At 38.1% G+C, this 13,610-nt stretch overlaps 1 protein-coding gene across 1 annotated transcript; it reads left to right on the forward strand.

Moving 5' to 3' along the window:
* The first annotated feature begins 1,454 nt into the window (after positions 1-1,454).
* SLC16A3 (solute carrier family 16 member 3) lies at positions 1,455-11,623 on the forward strand. Its single transcript, XM_053705747.1, has 5 exons — positions 1,455-1,609; positions 5,555-5,793; positions 9,217-9,360; positions 10,094-10,879; positions 11,008-11,623. Exons 2-5 carry the CDS (start codon positions 5,571-5,573, stop codon positions 11,289-11,291), a joined length of 1,437 nt encoding a protein of 478 aa, XP_053561722.1. The 5' UTR covers positions 1,455-1,609; positions 5,555-5,570; the 3' UTR covers positions 11,292-11,623.
* Positions 11,624-13,610: the final 1,987 nt, after the last annotated feature.

The raw sequence follows: 13,610 nt of genomic DNA on the forward strand, positions 1-13,610 counted from the left end.
ACTGTAGATCCCAGTGAGCCCTGACACAAGGATACTGGGTGCCTAAGATACCTCTGACACAAAAATAAGGTGTGTATTAGACTCAATTATGTTCTGTACCACTCAGTAATAATGTGTATCCCAGATTTTGTTATGATGTAGGGACATTGTGTACCCAAAGACTGTGTGATATAGTGTACTCAGTAATACTGTGTACCCTAAGATTCAGTAATATTGTGTACTCCAAGGCTCAGTAATATTGTATACCCCAAGACTCAGTAATATTGTGTACCCCAATATTTATTTATACTATGTACCCTAAGACTCATTGGTACTGTGTACCCTAAAATTGAGCTTTATGTACCTCAAGACTCAGTCAAACTGAGTACCCTAAGGCTCAGTGATACTGTGTACCCCAAGACTTGGTGATACTGTGTCCCCAAGATTTAGTGATACTGTGTACCCCAAGACTCTTTGATACTGTGTACCCCAAGGCTCAGTGATAATGTGTACCATAAGACTCAGTGATATTGTGTACCCCAATTCTCAGTTATATTGTGTACCCCAAGACTTTGTGATACTGCTGTGTCCCCCAAGACTCATTGATACTGTGTACCCTAAGACTCATTAACACTGTGTAACCCAAGTCTCACTGATACTATGTACCCTAAAACTTAATAATGCTGTGTACCCCAATACTCAGTGATACTATGTATCTAAAGATTTAGTGGTGCTGTGTATTCATCGGGATGCAGTGATCCCCAAGATACTGTGATATTATGTACAGCAAGACTCAGTGATACTGTGTACCCTTAGCACAGGGAAGCTGTGTACCCCTGACGCAGGAATGCGGTGTACCCCAAATAATAGGGATGATGTGCACCTCTAGCACAAGGATGCTGTATACCCTAATAATAGGGAATCTGCGTACCCCTGACGCAGGTATGCTGCGTACCCAAATAATAGGGATGCTATGTACCTCTAGCACAAGGATGCTGAACTCACTAATAATATGGATGCAGTGTACCCATGACGCAGGTATGCTGCGTACCCCAATAATAGGGATGATGTGTACCTCTATCACAGGGAAGCTTTACTCACTAATAATAGGGATACAGTGTACCACTAGCACAGGGAAGCTGTGTACCCCTGGCGCAGGTATGATGTGTACCCCAATAATAGGTTTGAAGTGTACCTCTCTAGCACAGGGAAGCTGTGTACCCCAATAATAGGTTTGAAGTGTACCTCTCTAGCACAGGGAAGCTGTGTACACTAATAATAATAATGATGCGGTATACTACCCCTAGCACAGGGAAGCTGTGTACACTAATAATAATAATGATGATGCGGTGTACCCTAGCACAGGGATGCTGAATAAAACCCTCCCCCAGGATGCTGCTTGAGTGACCTTCAGACTCCTATCTTTTTGACACTTGTCGGTACCGCCCTCTCTGACGTCACCAGAGGACGTGCAGATTTAAAGCTCTGGAGCAGCAGCAGAAGCAGAGCAGCGGTGGTTGGATCTATTACTTATGATTGGGGGGCACCGGATGGTTCCACTGCACAGACCACTGTGATCCGCAGCTTCACGGTACACTGGGGAACACAGACGCGGCTGCACAAACTACAGGTAATAACCCATAACAATCCGGTGAGCAGGGGGAGGGTTGCACCATTGCAGTGCTGAGGGATGGGAGCGACTGGACCAGCTACAGGTGATTTAGGATGCTGGGCAGCAATGCTACGTACTGGTATATTACACTGCTTATGGGGGCAAAGTGTCTGCTGTCTGAAGGGCTCAGGCAATATTCCTTAATGCGGCTGTATGGGGACCACCATGTATATGGTCAGAGAGGGGATGTGTAGTTTCTGCTTAATGTACTGTTGTGTTTAAAACATAATCTTTATTTTTTTTTAAATCTTCGTCATAAATAGGTAGTAAATAATTTTATATTTTTACTTAATATATTATACATAAACTATACTGTAGATTATATAACAGTAGGATGTTATAGCTGATTCTGGGACTGATCACTTGCTGATAATGACAATCTGGGGGGGGGGGGTGAAAACATAAAAATCCTACCCCCTCTAGTTTTAAAATGAGTTTAAACCATCTTAAATCTGCATTACAAACTTTACATACTCTTTAGTTTGAGCATTGTGTGGCTGTTATTTCACTGCGTGGGTGAGCTGTTTCATTACCAGAAGCAGTAAACAACCGGTTAAACAGGGGTTAAACAGTGAAGACATTCTATTTATTAGGCTAAAATTGTTTCTTTTCTGTAGCACAGAGTATGTGCTTTTTTTTATTTAAAGGGACAGTCTAGTCAAAATTAAACTTTTGTGATTCAGATCGGGCATGCAATTTTAAACAACTTTCCAATTGACTTTTATCATCAAATTTGCTTTGTTCCCTTGGTGGTATTTTTTTGAAAAGCTAAACCTAGATGTGCTCAAACTGATTTCTAAACCGCCCCTTAGCTTAGAGCATTTTGAAAGTTTTCACAGTTAGACAGTACTAGTTTATGTGTGTTGTGTGTGTATATATAACATTGTGCTCACTCCCGTGAAGTTATTTAGGAGTTTGCACTGATTGGCTTAACTGCATGTCTGTCAAAAGCACTGAGATAAGGGGGCAGTCTGCAGAGGCTTAGATACAAGGTAATCACAGAGTTAAAACATTTATTAATATAACTGTGTTATGCAAAACTGGGGAATGGGTAATAAAGGAATTATCTATCTTTTAAAAATATAATAATTCTGGAGTAGACTGTCCGTTTAAGAGCCTGTGAACAAACTATTCTATATATAATCTCTATGCAGCTGAATACACACTAGTCTTACAGTGGTGGGGAGTCTTTATTTGTATTAATGGGCCTTAGGCAACCCAATTCTAGTGGAATACACTGTCTCTAGGGGAGCATGTAGTGTGACTGGGTACATAGTGGTGATAACACTTTATTTGAGAGGACCATATACTGTAATTTTGGGATACATTGTTTATCACTGTAGGTTGCTAATGTGTAGTGAGGAGATTAATTGTGGTGTAGAGCGTTTTGGACCTGAATATGGTGATGCTCACACCATTTTCTGCTTCTTACTTTGATGGTAATGAAGTACTTGCATATGTGTAGGTGGGGTGGGTGAGTCTCCAGATGGTCCTGTGTAGATTCTAGAATGGTCTTCCCCCAGAGCAGGTGGCTCTCTGTTTTAGATGAAGGGAATGTAGTAGGCCATTTGCATGAAACTGACCAACAGCTGCCACTGCTGAGACATCTGTTGTAATAAGCACTTATGTTACTTTGCCTTTTATCACCTGGATATGTTTTTGTTGGTAGGGCAAATAATGGCTCACACAGTTCCTTATAATAAGCTTTATTGGTTAGGTCATGCTGTGAATTTTTTTACAAAGGTTTTAATCTTCAAGTTATTTGATCTGCTAAACTTGCAGTGCAGGGGCACCCCCCTCCTTGATCTAACTAACATTTCCCTACTGTGGCTAATACCTGACATTTACTACACCAATTAATTCAGATCAGCATAAAATATATCAAAATACCATTTTTATTTATATTTAGTTTTTTTTGTCACAAATTTAGAGAGATGATTGCAGTTGTGCAAGACATTTAAGGTCTTTTACAATTCGTTTTGTGTAAAACACATTCAATAAAGAAAACAGGACAACGTGGGGCATTGCTGACATCCAGGCATCCTTCCAGCCAAAGAGCAATAACCCAAAAATAGTGCAGCTGTCTGTGTTGCTCGGTGCAGGTTATTCTGGTGTATGTGAAATGATTTCTAGCGAGGTGTAAATGTCACTGAAAGGACAGGCTCTCTGCCCTGAGACTCATCCTATTTCCAGATCCCTGCAGACAAGAGACATTCTTCAAAGCTATAGTTCCAGGGTAGGTGGGGGTTAGAAATCGCATAGGACAGGGTGCATGATGCAAGCACTTAACAGGGTATGCAAAGAGTTGTACAACTCAGAAACCTAAACTCCTTGGGCCTTATTACAATACCCACCAGAGATTGTGCCACACTGAACAATTAGTGAGATCAATACTATGAATTATTAAAGATACTATAAAGTTCTGCCAAAAAATGTTTGTTTTATTGGTGTGGATGAACTAAACCTAATCGCTATAACCTTCATGGTAACATTGGTTCAAATTAGAATGGAAAAATTAGAAATTTAAAATGAATATTTGTAGCACTATTACACAAGCATAATATTATACAGTGGTAATGAATAAGAGCTCTCCAGTCTAGTGAGATTATCTAAGTTATTGCAATCATGAAACCTACAATTTTTCTTTCATGATTCAGAGTTTGTTTTGTTTTTGTTTTTTTTTTAGTTTGTTTTTTACCAACTTTCTTATTTACTCCTATTCTTGCTTCATTCTCTTGCTATCCTTTGAAGGATGCACTACTGGATGTTAGCATAACACATCATTAAGCCAATGACAAGACCTATAGGCACATCCAGCTCTTCAGCCTACCTAGGTATGCCTTTAAACAAAGGATATCAAGAGAACTAAGCACATTAGATAAGTAAACTGGAAAGTTTGTTTTAAAATTGCAGGCTCTATCTGAAGCATTATGAGATACATTTGGGGCTTCATATCCTTTTAATCAGCTCTTAAAAGGACAGTACACTGTAAAATTGTTTTTATATTCATGTATTTTCAATGACTTGTTATACCAGCTGCAGAGTATAAAATGTATGAGAAATTGCATTTTTAGGTTTATTTGTGTCTATGAAGTAGCTGGTTTTGTGCTTTTAAACCACAGCCTATTACAATGGGTTGAGCTTCAGGTAATATCATATCTCATTATGTTATCACTTTGTGTATACATATTTGCTTTCTTATCTTATATTTGTCTGGAATACTAAAGCTCAATACAGAGAGAACAATGGAAAAATAATTTCTATTGCTTAACTATCCTGCACCCCACTGGGAGTGTCATTTCTTCTGCTGGCTGTGTTTACTTAGGCTACTCAATAGCTGAAACTCAGTATTAAAACTTTCAGTATAGGTAGGGAAACCACAAGCTATTTCAAAGGTCAAAATAGGGGTAAAGAATCTACTCGTAAACAATTTAATACACTCCAGCAGGTAAAATGGATCATTGGGAACAACTTAAATGGGGGAGGATTTTTTTGGGTGAACCGTCCCTTTAAGGTAAAAAAAACAATCTCCATTACAACAGTCTTACATTGTATTTATTTTTTTCCCCTGCATACCACTGAGCTTTTGGTTATCGGGCCCTTTATCTTTATTCTTAGACAAGAGGTACCAGGTTTTTTTTTTTTCATACCCTATTTTTAAAAGGGGTAAAGTTATTGCCACATCTGTAGGCAAAATAGTATTTGCCCTATAACAAATGACATTTTGTGGTGTAAGGTTAAGAGACAGGGCAACATTCTGATGTCAAGGGCAGAGCTCTGACTAGAAAAAAATGTAGATAAAAATAGCACAGCAAAGCATTACATTTGTCACTTGAGAAATAGAACTTTATGCCATGTTGTAGATCACAGATGTCTAAAACAATTACCTGCTTTTTATTTTAGGTGATATTTAAGCACCATGGGAGGCGTTGCTCTAGATGATGGTCCATCAAATATAAAAGCCCCGGATGGTGGCTGGGCCTGGGCTGTCCTGTTCGGGAGTTTTGTCATCAATGGCTTTTCCTATGCATTTCCCAAAGCAGTCAGTGTGTTTTTTAAAGAGCTGATCAAGGAGTTTGGCGTTGGATACAGTGACACAGCCTGGATCTCCTCCATTTTGCTGGCTATGCTTTATGGTACAGGTGAGTAGTGTCTAGTAAAGAACTGTCTGCATGTTATCACTGTAGTTGGCTGACGGTGAAAGTACCAGTCAGACGAGCTTCTTGTGAGAACCGTATATTGTGCTAAAGTTGATTAAAAGGGAAAAAAAACACCCATTTTATTGTCTATTCTTGGGACTGTACTGCACACATTTGACAGTTGACATTGGGTGACATCTTTGGCATATGTCCCTGGCTCTCATATGAAAGGAGACTGAGCCGTTGGCTTGTGCTTTCATGAACACCGCATACATCATGTTATTGCAGTGCAATATGAGTGTCTTTGTATTTTTATTTCTTTAATCCATGCCTGACTTATTGTGTGTGTGATGACTGTGCCTTAGGCCCCCTTTAGCATTTATCTCTTATAGATGCATAAGAAATTATATTACAAGGACTATTGAAAAACAGGCATACTCCTTTTTCTGCCTAATGACAAATCAATGATGTGATTTGTTGTGCAGGTCAGACACGGCATATCTGCATATGTATTGTATTAAACAATCCTAAATTAGTGCCACTTACTGACAAACACTTGGGTGCAGAATCAATGTGGGAGCTGAACTCTCACCTGCACTGTTGGACATTTCTATCTTGCCAACTAGTAAGAAACTGCCCTTTAGCTGAGCTAGCATGGGTCACCTAGATAGCCTTATGGATGCTGCCAGTGCCCACCATACTGCACCTCTTGCTGGCAAAATCCTTCCATTATTCAGTCTGCTTGATGCCAGATTTATAACGGTCAGTGTGCTGTGTGTATGTGGTAAGTGATGACAGGGAGGGAATACCAGAACCACACAGGCCATGGCACCTGGGGAGGAAGAGGAGGCTGACAGCAGCTCCAAAACCTCCATGCCAGAGAGGTACCAGTATAAAAAAAAGATAGCAAGCAGGTAACATAGTTTTTCAGAAAAAACTTTCAACTAATAATTAAAGGTGTAAAAGGTCTAAGAAACTGCGCATGGTGTGGAAGGGGCTGGGGCTGTTTCTGAATCTGTCTTTCCAGTGATCAGCCTATTAGAGAGGATTTATTTTTGGCTGTTCTGTAAGAGAGAACCTAATTACAGCTGCAATAACACTTTAGCTAGTATATATTAGCTAGACTAGTCCATGTGATTTTATATATATATATATAATGTCCTAAAGCCCATTCACATGGGCCATTTTTTGCAGTACAGCGGTCCCACCCCTTTCTCTCCTAGCTCTCTCCTTTTGCTCTCTATCGTGCAACCACACCTGGCCACGCCCCCTGCTCACACCCGGTCACGCCCACTTCTGCCGCAGATCAGCTAGGGACTCAAAGGCCAGGTGTGTTTGTCCTCTGCGCATGACAGCTTCGGACAAACACACCTGGCCTTTTATATAATAGGATATATATATTTTAAATGTAGCCACCAATCAGCAAGCACTATCCAGGGTGATGAACCAAAAATGGGCTGGCTGCCCAGCTTACATTCCTGCTTTTTAAAATGATAGCAAGAGAACAAAGAAATTGATAATCGGAGTACATTAAAAAGTTGCTTAAAGGGACAGTCTACACCAGAATTTTTATTGTTTTAAAAGATAGATAATCCCTTTACCCATTTCCCAGTTTTGCATAACTAACACATTTATTATAATATACTTTTAACCTCTGTGATTATCTTGTATCTAAGCCTCTGCAAACTGCCCCTTTTTCAGTTCTTTTGACAGACTTGCAGTCTAGCCAATCAATGCCTGCTCCCAGATAACTTCTCGTGCACGAGCACAGTGTTATCTATATGAAATACGTGTACTAACACCCTCTAGTGGTGAAAAACTGTTAAAATGCAATCTGAAAGAGGTGGGCTTCAAGGTCTAAGAAATTAGCATATGAACCTCCTAGGTTAAGCTTTCAACTAAGAATACCAAGAGAACAAAGCAAATTTGGTGATAAAAGTAAATTGGAAAATTGTTTAAAATTACATGCTCTATCTGAATCATGAAAGTTTATTTTGGCCTAGACTGTCCCTTTAAAATTGCCTGCTCTATCTGAATCATGAGAGAAAACATTTGGGGTTTTTAGTATCCTTTTAACTTCAAATTTAAAAAAAAAAAAAACATTTACCAAGGTGCACTGTAAATGCTAATTTCCCAATCATGTCACTACTGGAAAAGGCTGTGCAGAACATGTAGGGAGAAGACTTCCTGCACTTCCCCCAGCTTCTAGCACTTGGAGGATACTTTGTAAACTTGCTATAAGAGCAGCTTGCAAGATTAGGGACAGTACACTTTTTTTTTTGTTTGTTTGTTTTTTCCCCTTCATATAACTGCATGTAATAGACACTACTATAAATAAGGACATGCACAGATATCGATATAAAACATACTTAGAAGTTCCAAAATTAGCACTGTTGGTGAGGTTGGGCTGGGGCACAACTGAAAGGGGCAGCACAATGTTTGTAATAAAAACAAATGTAAACATTGTTACAAAACGCTCCCAGATGGTCTATATAAATGGATCACACACACCCCTACAATCACACATGTGAGTCATATGATCTATCTAAAGGCGTGTCAAAATATATGGTGCATATGTGTCACAGAACATTGGCTGTGTAGTGATAAACTTGCCAATAGCGATATTTTCGTCCTACGATTGTTTGAAATCATATGATCTAATATTTTGTATGTGTCACTGTCGGAGACTGAAGCGTGTACTTATATCTTCACAGATTGTATCTAATACACGCCCATAGGTGTGTAAAAAAATAAAGATCACCCATATATACAATACGGCAAGGCTAAGAGTTAATCCTTGGAGCACATATTGCTTAGACACAAGTTCTTATATCAAAATTGTTCCTCCGTCTGGTCTCAAAAAATAGTGATCTATCAGTATAAGTATAGAACGTACATCGCACATGTCTTTGTTTACATCTCAGCCTGTACTCACATTTTATCAACAGACTTAAGACTATGGGTTATGTGTATAGTCCCCTATCAGCACTTGATCATAAATAGCAGCAGTGCAATACAGCTCAGTATATGTATAAATTAAATCTCAGCAGCTAAGCATGAGGATCAAAACAGTTAGTCCCCTGCATGCACTCAAAATCAGCCCCAGCAGAAGGTGGAGCCCACAACCTAAAACCATACAGACACTTCCTGGCTTAGAGCTGCCTGCTTGGAAAAACCTGTTGTACAGGAGCTGATTCAAGTAAGACAGTGCACTCTGTAGTTGCAGCATAAGGCAGTCACTTACCTTCCTCTGTATCAGGACCTGCATCTGATGCCCCAAAGTTGGAACATATGCGCAAAATTCTGATGCCAATAGCTCTAATAGAAACTAGGCATAATGGAGCCATTTGTTAATTTGCTAAAATTCTTTTTTTTATTTATTTTTTAATATTTAACAAATAAAAATCATCAATCTCTTTTGTACAGGTCCCCTATGCAGCATTTGTGTGAACCGGTTTGGATGCCGACCGGTCATGTTGGTTGGTGGTCTCTTTGCCTCCATGGGAATGGTGTCTGCATCCTTCAGCACAAATATTATCACACTTTATCTCACTGCTGGTGTTATCACAGGTGAGTTATTTCTATCTCTGTATTAGAAAATATAGCAAGATTAAATAATTATAACACTACACAGAGATAAATCAACTCTCCCATGGCCCAAAAGAAGGCCTTAATCATACCACTAGATGGGTTGCTTCAGGAAAGGATTCCCAAGCTTAAAGGGACAGTCTACACCAGAATTTTTATTGTTTTAAAAGTTAGATAATCCCTTTATTACCCATTCCCCAGTTTTGCATAACCAACAGTTATATTAATATACTTTTAACCTCTGTGATTACTTTGTATCTAAGCCTCTGCAAACTGCCCCTTTATTTCAGTTCTTTTGACAGACTTGCAGTTTAGCCAATCAGCGCCTGCTCCCAGATAACTTCACGAGCACAGTGTTATCTATATGAAACGCATGAACTAACACCCTCTAGTGGTGAAAAACTGTTAAAATGCATTCTAAAAAAGTGGTCTTCAAGGTCTAAGAAATTAGCATATGAACCTCCTAGGTTAAGCTTTCAACTAAGAATACCAAGAGAACAAAGCAAAATTGGTGATAAAAGTAAATTGGAAAATTGTTTAAAATTACATGCTCTATCTGAATCATGTTTATTTTGGCCTAGACTGTCCCTTTAAAGACATCAGCCCAATCTTCTAAAATCTATTTGGAGGTCTATATTTGCGTTCTGGATTTATTGCACTGCTTTTGCAGTTTTTTTTTTAATTTGCTATCAAAATAACACATTTTTGTTAATAGGTCTGGGCCTGGCACTAAACTTCCAACCCTGTCTAATCATGCTAAATCAATACTTTGACAAACGTCGTCCTTTAGCCAATGGATTAGCTGCAGCAGGAAGCCCTGTTTTCCTCTGTGCCCTCTCTCCACTGGGACAATTGCTCAATTATCATTTTGGCTGGCGTGGGGGCTTCCTTATCCTTGGTGGACTACTGCTTAACTGTTGTGTGTGCGCCTCCCTGATGCGGCCACTAGAGCCTTCAAAGAAAGAGAAAGCGCTAATCAAGGAAGCGGAGCTCAAGGAAGCAGAGCTGAAGAAACCAAAGAAGAAGCTTCTAGATTTCAGTGTCTTTAAAGATGTAGGTTTTGTTATATACACCATAGCTGCATCCACCATGGTTCTGGGACTGTTTGTACCACCAGTGTTTGTTGTGAGCTATGCTAAAGACCTAAAAGTAGAAGATACAAAGGCTGCTTTTCTCCTAACAATCCTTGGATTTGTTGACATTTTTGCAAGACCCACCTGTGGTGTGATTGCAGGTATAGAAAAAGTGAGACCATATTCAGTTTATCTTTTTGCCTTTGCAATGATTTTTAATGGATTTACTGATTTGATGGGCTCCATGGCAGATACTTATGGTGGACTAGCTGTTTTCTGTGTCTTCTTTGGAATTTCCTATGGAATGATTGGAGCACTCCAGTTTGAAGTTCTAATGGGTATTGTTGGTACAAAGAAGTTCTCCAGTGCTATTGGATTGGTGCTACTTGCAGAGGCCTTTGCTGTTCTTATTGGACCACCATCAGCAGGTAAATATAAACATGGGGTGTGTGTGTATATATATATATATATATATATATATATAATGAGATCCGCACTCACTGGACTTGTGTATATGTGTCATGATTACTAATGTGATTGTGCAACTTTATTTCAGGGAAAATCCTGGACGCTACTGGAAAGTACATGTTTCTCTTCATTATTGCTGGCACTGAAGTGGTGCTTTCTTCAGTCATTTTATCTGCTGGAAACTTTTTCTGTCTTAAAAAGAGAGCTGAAGATTCACATTCTAAGGAAATCAATGAAGAAATGGGTGAACTTAACCCAAAGATTGCAGTTCCTGAAAATACCAATGTGGACTCTGCAGAAGTGGAGCAATTTTTAAAAGATGAAAAGGAAAAGAACGGTGAAGTTGCAACAAATCCTGAAACGTGTGTATGAGCCTTTTGTTTTAACCCTGAGGACTGTTATTTCTGTGGATAACGGGGGAAACTATATGAGGATTTGCCAATCAACCTTCTCGATTCAGACATGGACTTGATAAAAGGTTTACACAATACATATACTAGACGAGCTTCACCTTAATGTTGAGTGAAAACGTTTTTAATTTTAACTAGGAGCTAACTGTTGTAATTCCCCATCATGCTTTGTGCTTGTATTGGGGTGATGTCTCAGGCCTGTAAAATCTTATATTTTTAGTATATAATGTAACTGCCTATTTTATGTGTGATTTGTTTTATTCTTTATTTATAAAATCATTTTGTGATACCTCACTTGTGTTTTGTTTAAATACCTAAGGGGATAATGCTTTATGAAAAACATTGATCTACATTTGCATGAGGGTTTTCCATGATTGGAGGATACGGTTTAAAAATGATTTGTACTGCATATTCCTTTGTCTTCATTTTATAGCTATCATTTTTAGGGATGGGCGAATGTTTCTAAAAATTTGAAATTTAAAACTAATTTTGATACGTTCGTTCGAATGTTTATATAACAGTCTATTTTCGTTTTCAATAAAATTTGAAAATATGCATTTGAATAATAGAATGTTTAGCTATGTATTAATTCAATTTCGAAATGTAATATTCTAAATAGTATTTCTAGTCTACAACGGTGTTTAATTAATGTAATATTCGAGTGTCCCTTTCGAATTTGAAATAGTATTTCTAGTCTAATACTGTGTTTTATAAATGTAATACTCAAAAGTGATATTCGATTCGAAGGTGACATTTGAAATAGTGTTTCTAGTCTACAATTGTGTTTTATAAATGTAATATTCGAAAACTGTAAATAATATTCGAAAATTGAATTTTTAAGAATATTCGTTAACATTCTATTGTATAAATAGAATTTCTACAATAACATTCGAATATAAACACATTCGCCCATCCCTAATCATTTTGCATCACAACACATTAAAGGGACACTCATCAAAATAAACTTTTTTTTTTTTTTTTTTTTTAATTTTATTGAGGGTTAAAGAAACAGTCATACAGGCACTTTTAAAGAAGGGTTGTACAGTCGTTACGCTTCACAACAGTAAAGCAAAACCCAGATTAAAAATTGCAGCTAATACAGAAGAGTGTAAAATTCAATAATAAAAACAATTGCCTAAATGGTACCCTTTTTTTTTTTTTTTTTTTTATCTCCTTGAAGCTGATGAGGCCACTTTTGGGCCTCCAACTTAGCTAGTAGGAGAATTTCAATCATGTGAGGGCACTTTTGGTCCTTCATAAACCATTTTAACTATAGATATAACAAATATGTATGAAAAAAAGCTATAACTTCATATAGCATAAATATAATCCACAGTAAAATGTATCAATTGAACAATAATTATATGAAGTTAGTGGGGTTTTAAATCAGATAGTAAGAACATTAGAAAACAGACACAGAGTATGTGTATCAAACTAGACAATAAGGAAACTGGCTATACAGCAGCATGGGAGGCAGAAGGGATTTATCAGGGCTTAGCCTATATACAGTACATATGGGAATGCAAAGGGTCCTGGAGGTTATTAATATAAATAATGAGGTGGTGAGCTTGATATCTTAGGGGTAACAGTTGGAGCTACTAGTGGGAGGAAGTGCATTGAATTATATCTCCAGACAAAGAGACCCAGTGTTTCATACAAATATGCACAGGGCTGTAAGTTAAGCAATAGTATTAAGATCCAATTAACAAGCTGCGTTCCACTATCAACTAATATTTAAATACTAATAAAACATGCATTCTGCTCATAGTAAACATTGTCAAGACCAAATGGCAAATTACAACAGTGTGAGCATACATTTAAAGAGAGTGTGAGCCCTATTTATAGTGCCTAGTACAATTTACCATTTTGACAGCTTGCACACGTCTATAGCTAAACATCTATGTGGGTGCAACAGGCATTGGGTAACTAAACAATGAGTTAATAAGCCTAGTCATCTGCAGTGAAAGCAAAAGCCATATAATATATAAACCTATGGAACAGAGCAGTTCTAGCCCTGGATAGACATATACCACAGATGTTAGGAGAGTCAAACAAAAAGGATCCTAGCTGATATCAATTTTAAGTCTGTGACTTCAGGGGCGCCAAGTCCAAAGGGCTTAAGTAGCATTTAGGGTCAAATTGATTAAAATGTTCTATAATCCTTTATTATGTCCCTGTCACATAGCCGTCAAATATACAAAGAAGGAGGCGGCTGTTTAGTTAATATTCAGCCCCGCTCTGGAAAGGCATCATTCAAAAGGAATGAATGTTCATCACAGCG

Source organism: Bombina bombina, chromosome 1, assembly GCF_027579735.1.
Source record: "Bombina bombina isolate aBomBom1 chromosome 1, aBomBom1.pri, whole genome shotgun sequence".
Classification (NCBI taxonomy): Eukaryota; Metazoa; Chordata; class Amphibia; order Anura; family Bombinatoridae; genus Bombina; species Bombina bombina.

What these genes read in the sequence shown, in the direction of transcription:
- SLC16A3 (XM_053705747.1), top strand. Translation starts at nt 5,571, where the DNA reads ATGGGAGGCGTTGCTCTAGATGATGGTCCATCAAATATAAAAGCCCCG. An exon ending in GGCTATGCTTTATGGTACAG is followed by an intron (nt 5,794 to 9,216) that starts GTGAGTAGTGTC and finishes TCTTTTGTACAG; the next exon opens with GTCCCCTATGCAGCATTTGT. An exon ending in TATTGGACCACCATCAGCAG is followed by an intron (nt 10,880 to 11,007) that starts GTAAATATAAAC and finishes ACTTTATTTCAG; the next exon opens with GGAAAATCCTGGACGCTACT.